The sequence below is a fragment of the Bombina bombina genome, chromosome 5, assembly GCF_027579735.1.
Source record: "Bombina bombina isolate aBomBom1 chromosome 5, aBomBom1.pri, whole genome shotgun sequence".
Lineage (NCBI taxonomy): Eukaryota > Metazoa > Chordata > Amphibia > Anura > Bombinatoridae > Bombina > Bombina bombina.
This window is the reverse complement of record NC_069503.1, coordinates 865,380,430-865,407,312: the sequence shown is the minus strand read 5'-3', so window position 1 is coordinate 865,407,312 and position 26,883 is coordinate 865,380,430. Positions and strand designations below refer to the sequence as shown.

Here is a 26,883-nt window from a genome sequence, read left to right as displayed (position 1 = left end):
GTTTGAACTAACAAGTTTTTAAATATATAATGCAGCCAAAGCTTACCTGCAAAATTGTTTCTGTTTTAATCTCCACATTTATATCTGTATCTAATATCTCAGCAGGAAATAAAGATAAACAAAATACTTTTCAAGGGACGTGTCCCCTTTACTGCAAAGCACTGCAGAATTCATTAATTTTAGCCACCAATCAACAAGCACTACCCAAGTTCTGAACCAAAAATTGGCTGGCTCCTAAGCTTAAATTCCTGATTTTAAAATAAAAATACCAAGAGAACAAAGAAAAAATTGATAATAGTAGTAAATTAGAAAGTTGCTTAAAATTGCATGGGCTGTCTGAATCATGAAAGAAAAAATTTGGGTTTACTATGCCTTTAAACAAGAGTTTAAATGTTTTTAAAATTTCTATAGAGATCTTTAGGTGTTTAATTACCAACAAATTGATTACTTGTATGTCCCTTTAACAGAGACCTTAAAGAAACTTAATGGGGCTGATTTACTAACTGTCGGGCGGACATGATCCGCTGTAGTGTTCATGTCCACCCGACATCGCTGAATGCATGCATACGCTGTCTGCATTTAACATTGCACAAGCAGTTCTGTTGAGCTAGGAGCTTTCTGAATACAGTTTGTCAGCCAATGACAGGAGACAGCGGTGTGTAGCCACCAATCACCAGCTATCTCTCAGTAGTGTAAGATATGTATATATTCTTTTGCAACAAAGGATACCAACAGAACAAAGTAAAATTGAAAATAGAAGTGAATTTAAAAGTCATAAAATGACATGCTCAATCTGAATCATGCATGTTTAATTTGACTATTCTATCCCTATAATAGACACTTCAATGTAAAATCTACAATCCTACATAACCTTTTGATTTAAATATTTTTTAATTTTTAAACTTTTACTCCATAATTCTTCTCTGTAGTTTAGTTCATGTGTTTGAATTGAAAAGTCTACACAATTCAGTTTAATGCAAATCCTCTTGTCTGTTCTAAAACATTGCAATGATTTGGACTCATAACAAATCTTACATTTAATTATATGCTTTAATACTAACTTTAACAAAACTTACATACATGTTTTTTGCATGTCTTTGTTATATATCTTTCAGGAAACAGATTTGGCCATGAACATGGGCGAATACTCATTATATGTGCTTGGGCATATGCAGCCATCTTTGCCCTCTCACCGCTCGCTCACTGGGGAGAATATGGAACTGAACCTTATGGTACAGCTTGCTGTATCGATTGGCACTCTTCAAACGTAAACAGAGTAGCACGGTCCTACACAATAGCTCTCTTTGTGTTTTGCTTCATCATTCCATGTGGAGTTATAATTACCTCTTATTCACTTATACTGGTAACTGTGAAGACGTCCCAGAAAGCAGTTGAGCAGCATTTGGCTGGTCCACCGAAGAACAATAATGTGCAGATTATCATAGTGAAGGTATTCAATCAGACTCACTTATGCCATCTAACTGATCATGCTTTATTGTTTAATTTTGTATATAATAAAAAAAACGCTAATTGTTAAATGGATTATGGTTATAGAAATCAGAATTCAACTGGACTGGTTGTATTTACAATGTAACCAACCGGGCTTTGCTAGGTGGCAAAAAGACGAGGAGGTTCAGCAATAGGGTATATTTGTTGCCCTGCAACCTATTAACATTTAGCCCTCCCAAAATCCAACCCTAACCATGCCCTAAGCCCAACTAATCACACAAAAACACACAGTCTCTCTCTCTCCCTCACACACATACACATACAGCTCTCTCACACACACATACAGCTCTCACACACACAGTCTCTCTCCCTCACACCTATACACATACAGCTCTCATACACACAGTCTCTCTCTCTCCCTCACACACATACACATACAGCTCTCTCACACACACATACAGCTCTCACACACACAGTCTCTCTCCCTCACACCTATACACATACAGCTCTCATACACACAGTCTCTCTCTCTCTCCTTCACACACATACACATACAGCCATCACACACACAGTCTCTCTCTCTCTCCTTCACACACATACACATACAGCCATCACACACACACATACAGCTCTCACACACACATACAGTTCTCACACACATACAGCTCTCACACACATACACATACAGCCATCACACACACACATACAGCTCTCACACACACTTACAGCTCTCACACACATACAGCTCTCACACACACATACAGCTCTCACACACACAGTCTCTCTCCCTCACACCTATACACATACAGCTCTCACACACACAGTCTCTCTCTCTCTCTCTCTCTCTCTCTCTCTCTCTCTCCTTCACACACATACACATACAGCCATCACACACACAGTCTCTCTCTCTCTCTCCTTCACACACATACACATACAGCCATCACACACATACAGCTCTCACACACATACAGCTCTCACACACATACAGCTCTCACACACATACACATACAGCCATCACACACACACACATACAGCTCTCACACACACTTACAGCTCTCACACACATACAGCTCTCACACACACATACAGCTCTCACACACACAGTCTCTCTTCCTCACACCTATACACATACAGCTCTCACACACACAGTCTCTCTCTCTCTCTCCTTCACACACATACACATACAGCCATCACACACACAGTCTCTCTCTCTCTCTCTCCTTCACACACATACACATACAGCCATCACACACACACATACAGCTCTCACACACACTTACAGCTCTCACACACATACAGCTCTCACACACATACAGCTCTCACACACTCTTACAGCTCTCACACACATACAGCTCTCACACACATACAGCTCTCACACACATACAGCTCTCACACAGTCTCTCTCCTTCACACATACAGCTCTCACACACACGTTCTCTCTGTCTCGCATACATACACATACAGCTCTCACACACAGTCATTCTCTCCTTCACACACATACACCCCTACAGCTCTCACACACACGTTCTCTCTCTCTCACACACATACACATACAGTTCTCACACACACAAAATCTCTCTCCTTCACACACATACAGGTCTCACACACACAGTCTCTCCTTCACACACATACACATACAGCTCTCACACACACAGTCTCTCTCTCCTTCACACACATACAGGTCTCACAGTCTCTCCTTCACACACATACACATACAGCTCTCACATACGCAGTCTCTCTCTCCTTCACACACATACAGGTCTCACACACACAGTCTCTCCTTCACACACATACACATACAGCTCTCACACATGCAGTCTCTCTCTCCTTCACACACATACAGGTCTCACACACACAGTCTCTCCTTCACACACATACACATACAGCTCTCACATACGCAGTCTCTCTCTCCTTCACACACATACAGGTCTCACACACACAGTCTATCCTTCACACACATACACATACAGCTCTCACACACGCATTCTCTCTCTCCTTCACACACATACAGGTCTCACACACATAGTCTCTCCTTCACACACATACAGCTCTCACACATGCAGTCTCTCTCTCCTTCACACACATACAGGTCTCACACACACAGTCTCTCCTTCACACACATACACATACAGCTCTCACACACGCAGTCTCTCTCTCCTTCACACACATACAGGTCTCACACACACAGTCTCTCCTTCACACACATACACATACAGCTCTCACACACGCAGTCTCTCTCTCCTTCACACACATACAGGTCTCACACACATAGTCTCTCCTTCACACACATACAGCTCTCACACATGCAGTCTCTCTCTCCTTCACACACATACAGGTCTCACACACACAGTCTCTCCTTCACACACATACGCATACAGCTCTCACACACACAGGGGCATATTTATCAAGCTCCGCTGCTCCATAACCTAAAGCATATGCAGTCAGCATTTATCATTACACAAGCAGTTCTTGTGAACTGCTTGCGCAATGCCGCCCACTGCAGATTCACGGCCAATCGACCGCTAGCAAGGGGTTGTCAATCAGCCCGATTGTATAGGATCAGGCGGATTGATGGCCACGGCCTCAGAGCAGGCAGACAAGTTATGGAGCAGTGGTCTTTAGACAGCTGCTTCATAACTTCTGTTTCCGGCGAGCAATTCGGAGCTTGATAATTTGGCCCCATAGTCTCTGTCTCTCTCTCTCACACACAGTCGCTCTCTCCCTCACACACATACACATACAGCTCTCACACACACAGTCTTTTTCTCTCTGTCTCTCTCTTTTTCTCACACACACACATACAGCTCTCACACACACAGTCTCTTTCTCTCTGTCTCTCTCTCTCTTTCTCACACACACACATACAGCTCTCTCACACACAGTCTCTTTCTCTCTCTCTTTCTCACCCACACACATACAGCTCTCTCACACACACAGTCTCTCTCTCTCTCTCTCTTTCTCACACACACACATACAGCTCTCTCACACACACAGTCTCTTTCTCTCTCTCTTTCTCACCCACACACATACAGCTCTCTCACACACACAGTCTCTCTCTCTCTCTCTCTCTCTCTCTCTCTCTTTCTCACCCACACACATACAGCTCTCTCACACACACAGTCTCTTTCTCTGTCTCTTTCTCACCCACACACATACAGCTCTCTCACACACACAGTCTTTTTCTCTCTCTCTCTCTTTCTCACACACACACATACAGCTCTCACACACACAGTCTCTCTCTCTCTCTTTCTCACACACACACATACAGCTCTCTCACACACACAGTCTTTTTCTCTCTCTCTCTTTCTCACACACACACACACACATACAGCTCTCACACACACAGTCTCTCTCTCTCTCTCTCTCTCTCTCTCTCTTTCTCACACACACACATACAGCTCTCTCACACACACAGTCTTTTTCTCTCTCTCTCTCTTTCTCACACACACACATACAGCTCTCACACACACAGTCTCTCTCTCTCTCCCTCACACACACACACATACAGCTCTCACACACACAGTCTCTTTCTCTCTGTCTCTCTCTCTTTCTCACACACACACATACAGCTCTCTCACACACACAGTCTTTTTCTCTCTCTCTCTCTCTCCCTCACACACACACACACACAGCTCTCACACACACAGTCTCTTTCTCTCTGTCTCTCTCTCTTTCTCACACACACACACATACAGCTCTCACACACACAATCTCTCACACACACCACAGAGCCTCACACATACAAAAGTCTCAAACACACAATCTCACACTGACTGAAAGTGCATAAGAAAAACACTCACAAAAGCACGCACACAAACAAACATATACACAAGCACCATTAGACATGTTCATGCACATACAAACATACATCCCCAGACATTAAACATAAAATCCTCCAAAGATTTCTGGTCCTAACTAATTTTTTGTTCTTTTACACTAAACTATAAAAAACACATTAATCGAGCTCCTAAAAAAAGTTTTAATTCATTCAAAGTTTAATATACAATGATCGAGATCAGGACTAGACAGATATGACATTAATAACCTAAGAAAGTTGGAAGCTTCATAATAAAACCCCAGAATATTTTAGAGCGAAATTTCTAGAAATTTGCACCACATTTGAAAATATCTCCGTTCTCACTGCCTACAATTGTGTTACGAATTTACATTTCACATTCAAATTCTTCTTCATTATAGCTAAATATACTAACAGCTAATGTAGAATGTGATAAGAACACTTCAAAATGACCTCTTTGCTTTATGTTTGCCCTTGGGGGATCCTGTACACTCACATTACCTAAAGCTGTAAAACAGTGCTAGATGCCACTATATAACAAAAGCATTTTTAATTAACAAAAGAACATACAAGGCTGGAGTAGCGATTAATTCATCATGGCAGCGGGATCATTTCTGTTGCCTGATTTATTAATATGAGATAAACAGTAGCGAGAAGTCTGAGCTATTCCGTGATATTTGCAGCAAAACGAAAAACTACTGGGGATAAGAAGAACAAGGACAGAAGGTGGGAAATTAAACTTAAAGGGACATTGTACAGTAGATTTTTCTATGCATAAATGTTTTGTAGATGATCCATTTATATAGCCCATTTGGTAGTGTGTTTATAAAAATGTATAGTTTTGCTTATTTTGTAAGAACATTGTACTGATTTTCAGACTAACCAAGCCCCACAGTGTCAGATGTATATACGCGTTAGACTCCTGCAGGCTCCTGTTTATGTTATCTGTCTTTTTATATGCAGGGAAGGGGGGAGGTGGGGAGTGTCTGCTATTTTTGTTTACCCAGCCACTTTCACTGGCTGTTCCAGCTAACCCCATCAACAGTGCTAAACTGGGAGCTTTTAAGTAAGTTTTTAAATGTTTTTGTACTGGATTCTTAGATCAGTATCTGTGCATATTCTTCTTTATAGTAGTGTCTGTTACATGCAGTTATATTAAAATTGGTGTATACTGTCCCTTTAAGATTAGGCTGACAGTTGGCATTCAGACCCGGGAAAGTATGAGGCATAGAGAACAATTAGTATCTGCACTTAGTAATTGAAAGGGCAGAAAAAAAAACTCAGAGGGGTAACATGGCACATCACCCTCTTTCCATCAACTGCTTTCTTTTCCCCTGGTCAATATGATCCCCCAGGTCCAGCCTTACCTGAGCACCACTACCCTGCATTCCACCAGATGGCGTTTTACACCATGTCCATGTTCTTGTTTATTTTAAAGAGTTTAAAATGACAGTTTTTAAGTTTAACATATTTGGTTTATGTGTAACAGATATAATCTTGATGCTCTAAATCTAAACATTAAAATGTTAATTAAGTGCCTGTGTGATGTTTAGTACCAGCAATACAGCGTCGGTTAAGATTTGCGCCTAGATTTAGAGTTCTGCGGTAGCCGTCAAAAGCAGCGTTAAGGGCTCCTAATGCTGCTTTTGGCCGCCCGCTGGTATTTAGAGTCAGGCAGGAAAGGATCTAACGCTCACTTTCAAGCTGCGACTTTTCCATACCGCAGATCCCCTTACGCCAATTGCGTATCCTATCTTTTCAATGGGATCTTCCCAACGCCGGTATTTAGAGTCTTGGCTGAAGTGAGCAGTAGACCCTCTACCAACAAGACTCCAGCCGCAGAAAAAAGTCAGTAGTAAAGAGCTTTCTGGGCTAACGCCGGTTTATAAAGCTCTTAACTGCTGTGCTATAAAGTACACTAACACCCATAAACTACCTATGTACCCCTAAACCGAGGTCCCCCCACATCGCCGCCACTATAATAAAAAATTTTAACCCCTAATCTGCCGACCGCACACCGCCGCCACCTACATTATCCCTATGAACCCCTGCTGCCCCTAACATTGCCAACACCTACATAATATTTATTAACCCCTAATCTGCCGACCGGACCTCGCCGCCACTATGATAAATGTATTAACCCCTAAACCGCTGCACTCAAGCCTCGCAAACACTATAATAAATTGTATTAACCCCTAATATGCCCCCCAACGTTGCCGCTACCTACACTTATTAACCCCTAATCTGCCGACCGGACCTCGCCGCTACTCTAATAAATGTATTAACCCCTAAAGCTAAGTCTAACCCTAACCCTAACACCCCCCTAAATTAAATATAATTTTAATCTAACTAAATAAATTAAATATTATTAACTAAAGTATTCCTATTTAAAGCTAAATACTTACCTGTAAAATAAACCCTAATATAGCTACAATATAACGAATAATTATATTGTAGCTATTTTAGGGTTTATTTTTATTTTACAGGCAACGTTGTATTTATTTTAACTAGGTACAATAGCTATTAAATAGTTATTAACTATTTAATAGCTACCTAGTTAAAATAATTACAAAATTACCTGTAAAATAAATCCTAACCTAAGTTACAATTAAACCTAACACTACACTATCATTAAATTAATTAAATAAATTACCTACAATTACCTACAATTAAATAAACTAAACTAAATTACAAAAAAAACAAAACACTAAATTACAAAAAATAAAAAAAGATTACAAGAATATTAGGCTAATTACACCTACTCTAAGCTCCCTAATAAAACAAAAAAGCCCCCCAAATAATAAAGGTCCCTACCCTATTCTAAATTAAAAAGTAACCAGCTCTTTTACCAGCCCTTAAAAGGGTTTTTTGCGGGGCATGCCCCAAAGTAATCAGCTCTTTTGCCTTTAAAAAAAAACACAATACCACCCCCCAACATTACAACCCACCACCCACATACCCCTACTCTAACCCAAACCCCCCTTAAATAAACCTAACACTACCCCCCTGAAGATCTCCCTACCTTGAGTCGTGTTCACCCAGCCGGGCACCGATGGACCAGAAGAGGACATCCGGAGCGGCAGAAGTCTTCATCCTATCCGGGCAGAAGAGGACATCCGGACTGACAGACATCTTCATCCAAGCTGCATCTTCTATCTTCATCCATCCGGAGCGGAGCAATCTTCTTCCAGCCGACGCGGATCCATCCTTCTTCACCGACGCCTATTCGCCGAATGAAGGTCCCTTTAAATGACGTCATCCAAGATGGCGTCCCTCGAATTCCGATTGGCTGATAGGATTCTATCAGCCAATCGGAATTAAGGTAGGAAAAATCTGATTGGCTGATTGAATCAGCCAATCAGATTCAAGTTCAATCCAATTGGCTGATCCAATCAGCCAATCAGATTGAGCTCTCATTCTATTGGCTGTTCCGATCACCCAATAGAATGCGAGCTCAATCTGATTGGCTGATTGGATCAGCCAATCGGATTGAACTTGAATCTGATTGGCTGATTCAATCAGCCAATCAGATTTTTCCTACCTTAATTCCAATTGGCTGATAGAATCCTATCAGCCAATCGGAATTTGAGGGACGCCATCTTGGATGACGTCATTTAAAGGAACCTTCATTCGGCGAGTAGGCGTCGGTGAAGAAGGATGGATCTGTGTCGGCTGGAAGAAGATGGCTCCGCTCCAGATGGATGAAGATAGAAGATGCCGCTTGGATGAAGATTTCTGCCTGTCCGGATGTCCTCTTCTGCCCGGATAGGATGAAGACTTCTGCCGCTCCGGATGTCCTCTTCTGGTCCATCGGTGCCCGGCTGGGTGAACACGACTCAAGGTAGGGAGATCTTCAGGGGGGTAGTGTTAGGTTTATTTAAGGGGGGTTTGGGTTAGAGTAGGGGTATGTGGGTGGTGGGTTGTAATGTTGGGGGGTGGTATTGTGTTTTTTTTTATAGGCAAAAGAGCTGATTACTTTGGGGCATGCCCCGCAAAAAAGCCCTTTTAAAGGCTGGTAAAAGAGCTGGTTACTTTTTAGTTTAGAATAGGATAGAGACCTTTATTATTTTGGGGGGCTTTTTTATTTTATTAGGGGGCTTAGAGTAGGTGTAATTAGCCTAATATTCTTGTAATCTTTTTTTATTTTTTGTAATTTAGTGCTTTGTTTTTTTTGTAATTTAGTTTAGTTTATTTAATTGTAGGTAATTGTAGGTAATTTATTTATTTAATTTAATGATAGTGTAGTGTTAGGTTCAATTGTAACTTAGGTTAGGATTTATTTTACAGATAATTTTGTAATTATTTTAACTAGGTAGCTATTAAATAGTTAATAACTATTTAATAACTATTGTACCTAGTTAAAATAAATACAAAGTTGCCTGTAAAATAAATATAAATCCTAAAATAGCTACAATATAACAAAATAATTATTCGTTATAGTGTAGCTATATTAGGGTTTATTTTACAGGTAAGTATTTAGTTTTAAATAGGAATATTTTAGTTAATAAGATTTAATTTATTTAGTTAGATTAAAATTATATTTAATTTAGGGGGGTGTTAGGGTTAGGGTTAGACTTAGCTTTAGGGGTTAATACATTTATTAGAGTAGCGGCGAGGTCCGGTCGGCAGATTAGGGGTTAATAAGTGTAGGTAAGGTAGCGGCGACGTTGGGGGGGGGGCAGATTAGGGGGTAATAAATATAATGTAGGTGTCGGCGATGTTAGGGGCAGCAGATTAGGGGTACATAGGGATAATGTAGGTTGCGGCGGTGTCCGGAGCGGCAGATTAGGGGTTAATTGTGTAATGCAGGTGTCAGCAATAGCGGGGTCGGCAGATTAGGGGTTAATAAGTGTAAGGTTAGGGGTGTTTAGACTCGGGGTTCATGTTAGGATGTTAGGTGCAGACTTAGAAAGTGTTTCCCCATAGGAAACAATGGGACTGCGTTAGGAGCTGAACGCTGCTTTTTTGCAGGTGTTAGGTTTTTTTTCCGCCCAAACTGCCCCATTGTTTCCTACGGGGGAATCGTGCGCGAGCATGTTTTTCCAGCTAGCCGCTACCGTAAGCAACGCTGGTATTGAGAGTTGAAGTGGCGGTAAATATGCCTTTACGCTCCCTTTTTGGAGCCTAACGCAACCCTTCAGAGAACTCTAAATACCAGCGTTGTTTAGAAGCAGCGCTAGAAAAAAAGATGCGTAGCTAATGTACCCCTTTGGCCGCAAAACTCTAAATCTAGGCGATAGGTTAAGTATTTTTTGTTGTTTTGCTCAGCTCTTGTATATAACTAACAATCATTGAATTAACTATTCTGCTGTACAACATGTATGATGAATAAATGTTGGGTGATTGACAATTACGTGATCATTAAATAATTGAGATCACTGTGTAAAACTATATGTAGCCTAAGTATAAAATAACTGTTTATCATCTTGGGAAATAATAACGCTCAGGTTCGCAAATTATATGGACTTGCAGGGTTTAGCAGCCTTGAACTACCCATACCCCTCAACTTTTTGTTAATACAAGTGATTGTACCTTTTTGGGGCACATAGTCCATATGAACCTTTTCTTATTCAAACTATTAGCACAATATCACATTAGAATTACATTTTTTATAATTAAAATGCTAAAAATATTTTTTTTTCTTTCTTCTAAAATATGGAGAGTCCATGATGTCATTCAATTACTAGTGGGAATATCACTCTTGGCCAGCAGGAGAAAGCAAAGAGCACCACAGCAAAGCTGTTGAGTGTCACTCCCCTACCCATAATCTCCAGTCATTTTCTTTGCCTCTGTCAATGGAGGAGGTGAAGTTTTGGTGTCTGAAGAAAATGGATTTCCTTTGCTACAAGCAAGATTTTTGGGGGTTTAGCCGTAGTCCACGTTAATCTCTTCAGTAGGGTAGTAGTGGCTTTAAAGCAGTTAGGAATTTATGAGGTGGATCTTGCTTCGTTTTCCTAACAATTTGCTGCCCTAGTATAGAAAGCCATGGTAGGTTTACTCTGTTCTTTCGTTTTCTACAGGTCTCTGTAAGGAGTATGTGTTCTTTCACACCTTGTAAGCTGTCCTCCTGCCTGACAGCTAGATGTGCAGGTAAGTGCTTTTGTTTTCTGGGGCCAGGGCCACCACTAGAAATTTTAGAGCCCCTGACTTAATCATTGATCAGGCCCCCCCACCTCCTTTGACATGTGCAATTTTTGGCCAAGTGACTAAAACGTATATGCACTTTATTCTTAAGTGTCTATTTAAACTTGGAAATGTTGTAAAGGTAGTAACATACACACAGACACACTCATACACTGAAACACACACACACACTCACACATAAGGATTCATATATAGACACGCAAAGAAATACACTCAGACACAGACACCCAAACAGACACTCAGCACTTGTTTACATTGACCTGACAAGTAATGAGGCACACTAATATTTTGTAAAAATTTAGAAAACAAAATATAGAGTTCTGATTATCTTTTTGTAAAGAAGATGCCAACTAAATGATGACAACAGCTTGCAGTGGCTGAAAGGAAGGGCCCTGAACTGCCTAAACATTAATTTAAAGGTTAAATGGCGAATATAGTGTACAAATGTTCCCATCTGTCAGCTGTACTTATGGATTTTGAAAACGCTGTACTCTATATGGTCTTGGTGGAACTATAAGCTGTGGTACTCATACCATTAGATCTGATTAAATGCCGGATTTAGGCTTGTTGGTATGTATTTCAAAATTAAGTCAGCTGTAGTTTAAACTGAACAGTTTTAAGTTAACCTGTCTCATTTCAAACACTGAGCAATCTTAGTCTGAGAGTATAAGATTTTATGCAGATGTAAAAATCTTAGATAAAATGCCTCCTTGCATCTGGAAAGTCCTTGCATAAAGGGGCAGTAAACTGGAATGTAATTTTATATATATATATATATATATATATATAAAAAATAAAAAATGCATATCTGCCAAAAGGGCACCTACCATTTGCGTATTGAGAAGGAAACATTTCTGCATGGTTTTAAATATAGAATTGTTAAATAATCATAAATACACTGCTGCTAAAAAAATGTGGCCCCACCATACAACTACTACCACACTGAAGTTACAATCCGAAATTGCACAAAGAAATAAAAAACATTTGCTAAGTAAGTCCTACCACCTCTGCAAATGAAAGTGATCTGCCGTCTGACTCAGGCACAAACTGTACAAACAAAGTGCCAAGTCTGTCTCACACTGTGCATAGTGGTTTAGTGCACACTCAGAAATCCTCTCAAATGCTAATACTTTACTCTTTGTAATAACATTTCCCATGCTTAATTAGCACTCTGCTGTAGTACCCACTGGTGACTGCCAAAATGTAAAAAAAAAATTATATTTTTTTTTAGTTCTTCCCTCATGGGGCCCCCCTAGCCCATTGGGCCCCTGACAGGAGTCACCCCTGTCACCCCCTGATGGTGGCCCTGTCTGGGGCTGGGAGATTTGCACTAAAGGGGTTAAGGAGACTCTCTGCACTTTACTTTGGGACTAAAATCCTTCATAGAGGAATATTTATAGGCAGTTGGCAGGCACTTAATTTGTATGTGGGTTAAGAGACTTAAGGGGTTAATCTCCTTCATGGGCAGGAAGGTGTTAACCCTCTATTGGTGGCTCAGGCATTAATTTTTTAATTTTTAACTTGACTCATTTTTTAATGGCAAAAAAGCTAGCATCTATCTCAAGTAAGGCTCTTTTATTAGTCTGCCTTTGCTGGCTATGAAGTGTACGCTTTCCTTCTGTGGCACAGCTTCATTTTTGTGTCATGTGACCTTATGATTTGGCTCTCTGTATTATCTGAGCAGTGATTGCAGCTGGATGCAAGTGGAGAGACCAGCTTGTAAATCCGGATGTTCTCATTTGCTGCTGGGATCATTTGGTTATCGGAGGGGGCAGGTAGGCACCTCAGTACAAAGCTGAGGTGTAGAAGTCGTATTTAGATACTTTTGACAAGCCAAGATCTCTTGGCAGTGATCAGGTCTTGGGGAATTGCAGTGGAGCCATACCTGGACGACATATTGGTTCAGGTGCCATCTTTTCAACAAGCAAACTCTCGTACAGGGATCTTGTTGTCTTCTCTACGTTCCCATGGTTAGAAAGTGAATCTGGAAAAGAGTTCCCTTGTTCCAGCTACAAGGGTGGTTTTCTTAGGGACCATAATAGATTCCGTATCTATGAAAATTTTTCTGACAGAGGTCAGAAAATCCAAAATTCTCTCCTCTTGCCTCCCTCTTCAGTCTACAGTTTGGCTATCAGTGGCTCAATATATGGAGGTAATTGGTCTGATGGTCACTTCCATGGACATCATTCCCTTTGCTCGATTCCATTTGAGAGCTCTGCAATTATGCATGCTCAGACAATGGAATGGAGACCATTCAGATCTGTCTGAGAGGATAGATCTAGACCAGTCGACAAGAGACTCTCTCCCGTGGTGGCTTTCTCAGGAGCATCTGTCTCAGGGCACATGCATCTGGAGACCTTCCTGGGTGATTGTGACCATGGACGCCAGCCTGCTAGGCTGGGGAGCAGTCTGGGACTCGTTAAAGGCACAGGGACTATGGAGTCGGGAGGAGTCTGCTCCCCCCATAAACATCTTGGAGTTGAGAACGATTTACAATGCTCTGATGGCTTGGCCTCAATTGTCTTTAGCCCGGTTTATCAGGTTTCAGTTGCACAAAATCACCTCAGTGGCTTAAATTAACCACCACGGAGAGTTCCTTTGCTATGAAGGAGGTGGCACGGATTATTCAGTGGGCTGAAGTTAACAATTGTTGTCTATCTTCCGTCCACATTCCTGGAGTGGACAACTGGGAAGCGGATTTCCTGAGCAGACAGACATTTAATCCTGGGGAGTGGGCTCTCCATCTGCAGGTTTTGTCCAGGTTAACCCTTAAATGGGGGGTGCCGGAGTTGGTTGTGATGGCATCTTGGCATAATGCCAAGCTTCCAAGGTACTGTTCAAGGTCAAGAGATCCTCAGGCCACTCTGATAGATGCTCTGGAGGTTCCTTGGGATTACGGTCTAGCATACCTGTTTCCTCTGTTTGCGCTCCTTCCACAAGTTATTGCTCGTATCAAACAAGAGAGAGCATCGGTAATTCTAATAGCTCCTGCATGGCCTCGTAGGATCTGATATACAAACCTAGTGAAGATGTCATCTCGGCCGCCTTGGAGGTTTCCTCTGAGGAAGGACCTTCTAACTCAGGGTCCATTCCTCTGCTTGGAGATTGAACGCTTAGTTCTGTCTAAGCGTGGATTTTCTGAGTCGCTCATTGAGACCATGATCCAGGCTCACAAGCCTGTTACTCAAAAAAATTACCATAAGGTATGGCGTAAATAACTTTCTTGGTGTGAATCTAAGGGCTACTCTTGGAGTAGGGTCAGGATTCCTAGAATTTTGTCTTTTCTCCAGGAAGGTCTGGAGAAAGGGTTGTCAGTCAGTTCTCTAAAAGGTCAGCTTTCTGCATTATCTATTTTGTTACACAAGCATCTGGCGGATGTGCCAGATGTTCAATCTTTTTGTCATGCCCTGGTCAGAATCAGGCATGTGTTTAAACCTGTTGCGCCTCCTTGGAGCCTTAATATTGTTCTTAAAGTTTTGCAGCAGGCTCCATTTGAGCCAATGCATTCCATAGATATTAAAGGGACACTGAACCCAAATTTTTTCTTTCATGATTCAGATAGAGCATGACATTTTAAGAAACTTTCTAATTTACTCCTATTATCAATTTTTCTTCGTTCTCTTGGTATCTTTATTTGAAATGCAAGAATGTAAGTTTAGATACCGGCCCATTTTTGGTGAGCAACCTGGGTTGTTCTTGCTGATTGGTGGATACATTCATCCACCAATAAAAAAGTCCTGTCCAGAGTCCTGAACCAATAAAAAAAGCTTAGATGTCTTCTTTTTCAAATAAAGCAAGAGAACGAAGAAAATTTGATAATAGGAATAAATTAGAAAGTTGCTTAAAATTGCATGCTCTATCTAAATCACAAAAGAAAAAAATTGGGTTCAGTGTCCCTTTAAGTTGCTATCTTGGAAGGTTTTGTTTCTTATTGCTATCTCTTCTGCTTGGAGAGTTTTGGAACTCTCAGCTTTGCAGTGTGATTCCCCTTACCTTACCTTTCATGCAGATAAGGCGGTTGTTGTTGTTCCTTCTCTCTTTCCCAATCCTTCTTCTCATAAAGAACGTCTGTTGCACCACTTGGATGTTGTGCGTGCTCTAAAATTCTACCTACAGGCGACTAAGTATTTTCGCCAATCTTCTCCCCTGTTTGTTTGTTTCTCAGGAAAGTGTAAGGGTCAGAAGGCTACTTCTACTTCTCTTCCCCTCTGGTTGAGTATGATTCGTTTTGCTTATAAGACTGCTGGACAACAGCCTCCTGAGAGAATTACAGCTCATTCCACTAGGGCTGTCTCCTCTTCTAGGGCTTTCAAAAATCAAGCTTCTGTGGAGCAGATTTGCAAGGCTGCAACTTGATTCTCCCTGCATACTTTTTCCAAATTTTTCAAATTTGATATTTTTGCCTCGACTGAGGCTTCTTTAGGGAGAAAGGTTCTTTAAGTGGTGGTGCCTTCTGTTTAGGTCGGCCTGTCTTGTTCTCCCTCCCTGTTCATTCTGTGTTCTCTAGCTTGGGTATTGGTTCCCACTAGTAATTGAATGACATTGTGGATTCTCCATATCTTAGCAAAGAAAACAAAATTTATGCTTACCTGATAAATTTCTTTCTTTCCGGATATGGAGAGTCAATGACCCCACCCTTTATTAAGACAGTTATTTTTGACTAAACCTCAGGCACCGCTACACCTTTATGTTATTCCTTTTCCATTTCCCTTCGGTCGAATGACTGAGGATTATGGGTAGGGGAGTGACACTTAACAGCTTTGATGTGGGGCTCTTTGCCTCCTCCTGCTGGCCAGGAGTGATATTCATGGACTCTCCATGTCCGAAAAGAAATACATTTATCAGGTAAGCATAATTTTGTTTTTATTAATAAATATACTGGACCAATATGTTACAAACAAGACACTGGAACTTTAAAGGGACAGTCTACACCAGAATTGTTATTGTTTAAAAAGATAGATAATCCCTTTATTTACCATTCCCCAGTTTTGTATAACCAACACAGTTATATTAATACACTTTTTACCTCTGTGATTACCTTGTATCTAAGCCTCTATAAACTGCCCCCTTATTTCACTTCTTTTGACAGACTTTCATTTTAGCCAATCAGTGCAGGCTCCTAGGTAACTCCACGTGCGTGAGCATAGTGTTATCTATATCAGACACATGAACTAACACCCTCTAGTGGTGAAAAGCTGTCAAAATGCATTCAGATAAGAGGCCGTCTTCAAGGTCTAAGAAATTAGCATATGAACCTCCTACATTTAGCTTTCATCTAAGAATACCAAGAGAACAAAGCAAAATTGGTGATAAAAATAAATTGTAAAGTTGTTTAAAATTACCTGCCCTATCTGAATCATGAAAGTTAATTTTGGCTAGACTGTCCCTTTAAATATTATACTTATATTCATGAGGGCTATAATTTGAGAGTTCTATACCACTGTTTCATCAATAGCTGCAAAACTGTATCTAATTTAAAAAAAAAAAATTAAGCCCAATTAGACATTGATATATACATTTTAATCATATTAAAAGAGATAATAACATCATGTAGATCTGTAAGTCACAAGCCTGCTTAAATCTACTGAGAGTTATCAGCAGAACAAATACAGTCATAAAGTCTTCATCTCCTCTATGAAATCAAAGCATTTCATAAAAGTAGCCAACTATTCCCCGCAGAAAACCAAAAAAGGAAACTATGAGAAAATGTTACAAAAGCATTCATCATAAGATAAAGAAGCTCATACTATGCCACTACATCAGAGACTGGCAGAGATTCCAGGAACAACCAATACACCACAACACCACACAGTACCAACAAGGTGAACAAGGTAAAATTAAATATATAGCAAGAGCTTAAAAAAAGAACCGTCAACCACCGAAAAATAATTTTATTCATAAGATGCACAATAACATTCACAAAGAAAACAGAAATAATGTAACTACTAGTCTTCTATATACTCCCAACATGCAGATATTTTTGAATCATAGTCTTAAAGGGATATTAAACACTAAATTAATGCTAGATAGAATGAAGCATTCAAAGAAAAGATTAGTCTGAGAATAACATGTAGATGTATTTTTTTTAAGTTTCATTATCTGTTTAAACATTGACAAAATAAATGTAAAGTTTTAGTGTCTATAAAACAATGGGGCTGCCATGTTGTAACTTAGGTTACCTTCTCTGCTGTGACCAATTAGGGACAGCTATAAATAGGTCACTAGATTGTGCAGCCAATGGCTGTGTGGAATATAACAGTGTTCTGCACTTCTAATAGTTTAATCAGCATAGTAACATTGTTCCTAATAAACACCTAGATTCCTAATAAACACCTAGATTACAAGTTTTGCGCTATAGAGGGTGCGAAACGAACGCAACAAAAGTTATTTCACCCTCCATAGCGCTGCCATTAATAGTTTCTAAAAAGCTGCCTTGTGCGTGCGATATGATGGCGATGAGCTCCATACCACATAAAATCCAAGGGCTGAGAATACATGCTTGTGCACGCTTTCCCCATAGACATCAGTGGGGAGAAGGTGTTAGAAATAAAACTAACACCTGAAGCGCGGAGCGGAATGAAAAGCTTCGTAACGCAACCCCATTGATATCTATGTGGAAAAAAAAGTTACTTTTAAACCTAACACCCTAACATAAACCCCAAGTCTAAACAGCCCTAATCTGCTGCCCCGACATCACCAGCACCAAAATAAAGTTATTAACTCCTAATCTGCCGCTGCCGAAATTGTTGCTACTAATAAAAGTTATTAACCCCTATTCCGCCACTCCCCAAGATTGCCGCCACTATAATAAATATATTACCCCTATTACGCTGCTCCCCGACATCGCCGCCACTAAATAAAGTTATTAACCCCTAAAACCTCAAGCCCCCCACATCGCAAAAAAATAAATGAAACTATTAACCCCTAAACCTAACAACCCCCTAACTTTAAATTATAATGACAATATCCCTATCATAAAATAAATAAAAACTTACCTATGAAATTAAAAAAAAACTAAGTTTAAACTAACAATTAACCTAACATAACTATTATACTAAAATTAAAATAACTACCAATTAAATAAACTAAATTACAAATTAAAACAAAAAACTAACACTACTAAAAAAAATACTAAATTACAAAAAATAATAAACAAAATGATCCAAAATAAAAACAATTACACCTAATCTAATAGCCCTATAAAAATAAAAAGCCCCCCAAAATAAAAAAAACCCTAGCCTACAATAAACTACCAAAATCCCTTAATAGGGCCTTTTGTAGGGCATTGCCCTAAAGAAATCAGCTCTTTTACCTGTAAAAAAATACAAAGACCCCCAACAGTAAAACCCACTACCCAACCAACCCCCCAAAATAAAAAAACTATCTCTAACAAAAACCTAAGCTACCCATTGCCCTGAAAAGGGCATTTAGCTCTTTTAAAAAAGCCCAAACTCTAATCTAAAAAAAAAAACACAGCAAAAAAGTTAAAAAAAAACTAACACTTACCCCGACGATCACCAGCACCAAAATAAAGTTATTAACCCCTATTCCGCCACTCCCTAACATCGCCGACACTATAATAAATATATTACCCCTATTCCGCCGCTCCCCGACATCGCCGCCACTAAATAAAGTAATTAACCCCTAAACCTCTGGAAACGTTTTTGAAGTCCGGACATGCGGCGAGAAGTCTTCATCCAGGCGGCGAGGTCTTCATCCATCAAGGCGGCGTCTTCGAACTTCATCCAGGCGGCATCTTCTATCTTCATCCTGGCGGCGCGGAGCGGGTCCATCCTTGAAGACATCCGGGGGTCCATCCGATAAAAATCGTCGCCCGCAAAAGCCGGCGACGCCAATATTTGCGCGGGTTTGGTATCACATATACGGCGTAACCTAGAAGTTACGCGCGTATATTTCTGCCGTCGCCCGTAGTTTTTTCGGCTATAGGCAGGTATACCAAACCCGCGCAGTTTGGTATCCAATATGCAGTGTAAGGACTTACGTGGCGAAAATGGAGAAAACTTACTCCATTTTCACCTCGCCACAAAAAGCAGCCGTAAGAAGCCTTACGCTGACTATTGGAGCCCGTAACTTCCTAAACTGGCTGCTAAAATAAACCTAACACCTAACGCATGCGCAATGTCTATCTCCCTGTCAACCGCGATCCCCCCCCCCCCCCGAAATCCCTAATAAAGTTATTAACCCCTAAACCGCCGCTCCCGGACCCCGCCGCCATCTACATAAACTAACCCCCTACTGTGAGCCCCTAAAACCGCCGCCATCTACCTTATCTATCCCCTAATTAGAACCCCTTACACCGCTGTCATCTACCTTATCTATCCCCTAATCTGACCCCTTACACCGCCGCCACCTATATAAAAATTATTAACCCCTAATCTAATCCCCCTATACCGCCGCCAGCTATATTAATATTATTAACCCCTAATGTAAGCCACTTACACCGCCGCCATCTCTATTAAAATGATTAATCCCTTATTTAATCTACCTACCCCGCCGCCAGCTATATTATCTATATTAACCCTAAGTATATTATAGTTAATATAGGTATTACATTATATATATTAACTATATTAACCCTAATTATATTAGGGTTAATATAGTTAATATAGTTACTATAGTATTTATATTAACTATATTAACTCTATCTAACCCTAACTAAATTTATATTAAATTAATCTAATTCATTTATAAACTAAAATATTCCTATTTAAATCTAAATACTTACCTATAAAATAAACCCTAAGATAGCTACAATATAATTAATAATTACATTGTAGCTATGTTAGGGTTAATATTTATTTTACAGGTAAATTGTTAATTATTTTAACTAGGTATAATAGCTATTAAATAGTTATTAACTATTTAATATCTACCTAGTTAAAATAATTACCCAATTAATTGTAAAATAAATCCTAACCTAAGTTACAAATACACCTACACTATTAATAAATTTAATAAACTACAAACATCTATCTAAAAATACAATTAAATTAACTAAACTACAAATAAAAAAAACACTAAATTACAAAAAATAAAAAAAAGATTACAAGATTTTTAAGCTAATTACACCTATTCTAAGCCCCCTAATAAAATAATAAACCCCCAAAATAAAAAAAATTCCCTGCCCTATTCTAAATTAAACAAATTTCAAAGCTCTTTACCTTACCAGCCCTTAAAAGGGCCTTTTTTGGGGCATGCCCCAAAGAATTCAGCTCTTTTGCATACAAATACAATACCCCCCCCATTACAACCCACCACCCACATACCCCTATTCTAAACCCACCCAAACCCCCCTTAAAAAAGCCTAACACTACCCCCCGGAAGATCTCCCTACCTTGTCTTCACCACACCGGGCCGAACTCCTGATCCGATCCGGGCGATGTCTTCCTCCAAGCGGCAAAGAAGAATTCTTCCTCCGGCGATGTCTTCCTCCAAGCGGCAAAGAAGAATTCTTCCTCCGGCGACGTCTTCCTCCAAGCGGCAGCAAAGTCTTCATTCTTCCGGCGGCATCTTCAATCTTCTTTCTTCGCTCCGCCGCCGCGGAGCATCCATCCCGGCCGACTGCTGAACTACGAATGAGGTACCTTTAAATGACGTCATCCAAGATGGCGTCCGCCGAATTCCGATTGGCTGATAGGATTCTATCAGCCAATCGGAATTAAGTTAGAAAAATCTGATTGGCTGATTGAATCATCCAATCAGATTCAAGTTCAATCCGATTGGCTGATCCGAACAGCCAATCAGATTGAGCTCGCATTCTATTGGCTGATCGGAACAGCCAATAGAATGCGAGCTCAATCTGATTGGCTGATTGGATCAGCCAATCGGATTGAACTTGAATCTGATTGGCTGATTCAATCAGCCAATCAGATTTTTCTAACTTAATTCCGATTGGCTGATAGAATCCTATCAGCCAATCGGAATTCGGCGGACGCCATCTTGGATGATGTCATTTAAAGGTACCTCATTCGTAGTTCAGCAGTCGGCCGGGATGGATGCTCCGCGGCGGCGGAGCGAAGAAAGAAGATTGAAGATGCCGCCGGAAGAATGAAGACTTTGCTGCCGCTTGGAGGAAGACGTCGCCGGAGGAAGAATTCTTCTTTGCCGCTTGGAGGAAGACATCGCCGGAGGAAGAATTCTTCTTTGCCGCTTGGAGGAAGACATCGCCCGGATCGGATCAGGAGTTCGGCCCGGTGTGGTGAAGGCAAGGTAGGGAGATCTTCAGGGGGGTAGTGTTAGGCTTTTTTAAGGGGGTTTGGGTGGGTTTAGAATAGGGGTATGTGGGTGGTGGGTTGTAATGGGGGGGGGGGTATTGTATTTGTATGCAAAAGAGCTGAATTCTTTGGGGCATGCCCCACAAAAGGCCCTTTTAAGGGCTGGTAAGGTAAAGAGCTTTGAAATTTGTTTAATTTAGAATAGGGCAGGGATTTTTTTTATTTTGGGGGTTTATTATTTTATTAGGGGGCTTAGAATAGGTGTAATTAGCTTAAAAATCTTGTAATCTTTTTTTTATTTTTTGTAATTTAGTGTTTTTTTTTTTTTGTAGTTTAGTTAATTTAATTGTATTTTTAGATAGATGTTTGTAGTTTATTAAATTTATTGATAGTGTAGGTGTATTTGTAACTTAGGTTAGGATTTATTTTACAGGTAATTGGGTAATTATTTTAACTAGGTAGATATTAAATAGTTAATAACTATTTAATAGCTATTATACCTAGTTAAAATAATTAACAATTTACCTGTAAAATAAATATTAACCCTAACATAGCTACAATGTAATTATTAATTATATTGTAGCTATCTTAGGGTTTATTTTATAGGTAAGTATTTAGATTTAAATAGGAATATTTTAGTTTATAAATGAATTAGATTAATTTAATATAAATTTAGTTAGGGTTAGATAGAGTTAATATAGTTAATATAAATACTATAGTAACTATATTAACTATATTAACCCTAATATAATTAGGGTTAATATAGTTAATATATATAATGTAATACCTATATTAACTATAATATACTTAGGGTTAATATAGATAATATAGCTGGCGGCGGGGTAGGTAGATTAAATTAGGGGTTAATCATTTTAATAGAGATGGCGGCGGTGTAAGGGGCTTACATTAGGGGTTAATAATTTTAATATAGATGGCGGCGGTGTTAGGGGCTCACTTTAGGGGGTTATAGATATAATATAGCTGGCGGCGGGGTACGGGAGCGGCGGTTTAGGGGTTAATAACTTTATTAGGTTGCGGCGGGGTACGGGAGCGGCGGTTTTGGGGTTAATAGCTTTTTTATTGTTAGGCTAGTGAGGGGGGATAGCGGATAGAGGGTTAGACGTGTCGGGCTATGTTAGGGAGGCGTGTTAGACTTGTCGGGCTATGTTAGGGAGGCGTGTTAGACAGTGCGGGTGTTTTAGACTTTAGTCAGGTTTTATAGGCGCCGGCAGTTTCTAACGTGCCGCAAGTCACTGGCGACGCCAGAAATTTGTACTTGCGCAGATTTCTGGACATCGCTGGTTTGTCAGACTTACGGCACGTTAGCATCTGACGGCGACTTATATGGGATAGCTCGAGTTGCGAGCTGAAACTGCGGGCGACGCCGATTCCCTCGCTTGCGCCGCAAACTGCGATCTATATCGGATCGCGCCCCCGGAGTGGAGCGTCCTCTTCATACGGTCACCACCGTACACTGAATCTTCAGTGCAAGGGAGCCTTTTCAAAATGGCGTCCCTTGCATTCCTATTGACTTTTTTTTTAAATTCAAATCAGCCAATAGGATGAGAGCTACTGGGAGGGGGAGAAAAAAAGGGGGAATAGGGTCAGTTTTGCCGTTTGAAAGGTCTTGAGGAAAATGTTTTCCTCTGTGTTTTTAGATGGGTATTAATTATGTCAGATTGTATTTAGGTTTCTGAGCGTGACCATCTATCTGTCATTAAATTGTGTATTTCTGTTTGGCCTGTTGAATGATAGTAGTATGTTTCAACTTGGGATTTCTATTTGTCTAGTGTTGGTATTTCAGGGGATTTCCAGTGTTTGAGGATGAGACACTTAGCCCCATTTAGCATTATAAAGAGTAAGGCTTGTTTTGATTTGTCCTTAAGTACAGGTAGTGAATGGAAAAGAAGGATGTTTGGAGATTAAATTAGAAGCGCTTCTAGAATCCTCAACATGATTAATAGTAGGGTATCCCAAAAGGATGTTATGTGTGCGCAGGACCACCATATGTTGAGTTGAGTGGCTTTTTCGCTGCAGCCTCTCCAACACAAGTCACTGGCATTTTTGTATATATGTTTAAGTCTAGTGGGTGTACGGTACCAGCGTAAGAGAACTTGTGTGGATATAGAGGAACGCTTGTGGGCGAGAAAGCTTGTATGCAAGGATTTCTGGTTAATGTATTTTCCCAGTTCATTGTGTCATTTATGGGAGTATGATGGAGTCCTCACCCTGTGGGAAGAGTAATTTATGTATAGTGGAAATAGTGTGTGTGTGGGGTGTGGTCATTATGCACAGAGATTCAAGTGGGATAGGTGTGCGTATCAACCCCTGTTTGTTGCTATGAGTAAGGAGAAAGTAGGATAGTTGTGCATGGCCAAACCATGATGTGGAAAGATTTGTGTTTAGGTCCTGAAGTGTCGTAATGGTTTAAGTTTGACCCCTTCTGTGATGGTATAGAAGGAGCAGTCAAGAATTGGAGGTTTTGGAAAGTTTGTTGATTTGATATTGTAAAAGGGGATATCGGTATTTCCTCTGAGGGGGGTCAGTGGAGAAGTGTGAGAGGAAATAGTGGTTTCTGTGTTGAGAGTCTTTTCCCATTATATAAAAAAATCAATTAATAGAGGTTATCTTTGTATTGTGGGAAGCCTAGTCTGTATTGAGAGAGATCAGGCATACCCAAGCCGCCTTTGTCTCTAGGAAAGTAAAGGGTGCGTCTTTGAATTCTGGGTTTAGTTCATGACCATATAAATTGTTTTAGTACTGCTTGTAGTTTGGGTATAAATTGAAAAGGTAAAGGGATGGGGAAAGTCTGAAATATGTACAATATTCTGGGTTTTGATGGAGTTCACTCAACCTATCCACAATAGAGGTTTGTTTCGCCAGTTGGAAAGATTGTGCGTTATAGCTGTGTATAAGGGTTGGTAGTTATGTTCAAAAAGTATCTCTTGGTCAGGTGTAAAGTAAATTCCTAAGTATCTCAAGTTTTTGTGTTGCAAGGAGGTGAACTAGTTATGTTTGTCAAAAGTTCTGAGGGAGAAGTGATGTTCATTATCTTTGATTTGTCCAGATTGAGATGAAAGTTAGAATGATTCCCGTATTCCTTGAATTCAGACAGAAGGGCTGGGAGGGAGCGGTCTATTTTTGACAGGGAAAAGAGGATGTCATCTTCATACATCGCTAACTTGTGCTCTTTGTTTGGGTTTTTGATTCATATAATGATGGAATTGTCTCTGATTTTTTGCGAGTATTTTAAGGGAGAAAGCAAATAGGAGAGGGGAAAATGGGCATCCTTGACGGGTATGAGGGCATATGTGATTAGTTGACTAGTTTGTACAGTGTTGTCCCTGGCCTCTGGTCCTGGGATGAATCCCACTTGATCTGATGATATTAATTGTGGCATGTATTTATTCAGACAGTTGGCCAGGATCTTACCAAATATTTTCACATCTACGTTTAGGAGTGATATTGGTCAGAAATGTTCTGGTTTTGTGTGTGTTTTGCCGGGTTTAGGAAGAACCGCTATGTGGGCTTCAAACATAGATGTTGGGAATCTCACAGTGTCAGATTGGGAATTAAAGAGCAGGGCCAAGTGTAGGGTTAGATGTTTAGAGAACAATTTATAATATTTGAAGCTGAAACCATCAGGGCCTGGGTTTTTACCTGTTGGAACTTTTTGTATGGCATTTGAGATTTCTTCGTAAGTAATTGGTAAATCTAGGGTTTTAGAGTCTGCTGGGTCTAGGCATGAGTGACTGTTTCTTTTATATAGTCTATTGAGGGATGAGGAGGGATTGGCATGTTGGCGGAAATTGGTGTAATGGCAGTATCTTTTTGGTTATAAAGGGACAAAAAGTATTAGCAAAAAACCTCTGCTATGTCTTTGCTGTCTACTTTAGGGGAGTTTTTTTTTATTGTGCAGAGTATGCATGAAGGATTTGAGGCGTTTGCGTTGTAGAAGTCTAGCTAATTTAAATGCTTTGTTTCCACTTTTGAAGAATTGTTGTTTTAAGTAATGAGCTTTTCTTTGGTATTCTCTAAGCAGATATGATTTTAGGGATTCTCTTTCTTGAGTGAGAGATCGTGCAATGTGTTTGTCAGTGGGGAATTATTTGTGTTCCTTTTCTCAGAGAAGGAAGTTGTGATCTCTGTTCCTTTCTTTGTCTAGCTTTGATTTTTAAAAATTCTCTACGTAAGACGCACTTGTGTGCCTCCCAGATAGTTGTTGTGGGTATCTGGTCTGTGGTGTTTTTTAATGTAAAATATTCTGTTAATGTTTTTCCGAGGTGTTGTTGGTGTAACTTGTCTTCTAGTCATTTAATTTCCACTGGAAATGAATGACTGGGGATACTGCACTTCCATTTCTAAAAAAACTAGAAAGCTCACAATTTCACAATGAAATTACAGGAAAGAGGGGCAAAATAAATAATGAAAGTACATTGAAATGTTTTTTTTATATCTACAATTAACATTTTACATTACCATATCAAAGATTTAAATGTCCCTTTAAAGCATGCAAGAGTTTTGCAGTTTTACCATAAAGAACATACTTACTAAACTCATGCACCATCATAGTAAATTTATTATTGATACTTTTAATAGGTAAAGACCATGGAAGTAATGAGCTTCAAAAACACAATACTGTATAGCAAATTATTTCAAGTTGATCTCAGAAGTGGAATGATGTAATTTATTTAAAGTTAAAATGCATACAAAACAATGAGGAAAATTCTTGGTTTCAATACTTATGTCAAAATACATTTAAAGCATGAAACTCTGGGGTACTTCCTACCTCAAAAATGTGAACCTTTTGTAGTTAAATAAAGAGTGCCTGGATAAGATGATACCTTGCTGCAGACTTGGACACTATGCTTGTTGAAAATAGTTGAAAGATGTAGCTAAAGTTTGAGATATTAATATGATTGAGCATTTATATATAATAACTGGTGAATTTACATGGTATTTACACGCAATGCATGAATATATGCTCTAAGTATGTTTTGAAGACACTAGTCAAACTTTGTTTAAAACCATTTTTGAATCCTAATATTTCTTAGCTAGAAACATAGGGGTTATATATAATCTTGCACTTTTTCAGTAGAAAAAACAATGTATTTGCTGTCAAGGCCCTTGATGCTTTAGATTGTTACCTTCTTAAAACAATATGAAGTAGTTATCTGCATAATTTATCTCCCGATTTCTTAATCCAAAAAGGAAATGTGCAGGATTAATGACAATCAAAATGGGGATTTTTTCTGTATG

At 39.7% G+C, this 26,883-nt stretch overlaps 1 protein-coding gene across 1 annotated transcript in view; it reads left to right on the top strand.

The window, feature by feature from the left end:
* The window catches only part of LOC128661643 (opsin-5-like), a 56,012-nt gene that overhangs the window by 11,788 nt on the left and 17,341 nt on the right, over positions 1 to 26,883 (top strand). The window contains exon 4 of the mRNA XM_053715874.1: positions 1,116 to 1,450. Within this exon, the coding sequence (XP_053571849.1) occupies positions 1,116 to 1,450 (335 nt within the window). The remainder of the gene's footprint in view (positions 1 to 1,115; positions 1,451 to 26,883) is intronic.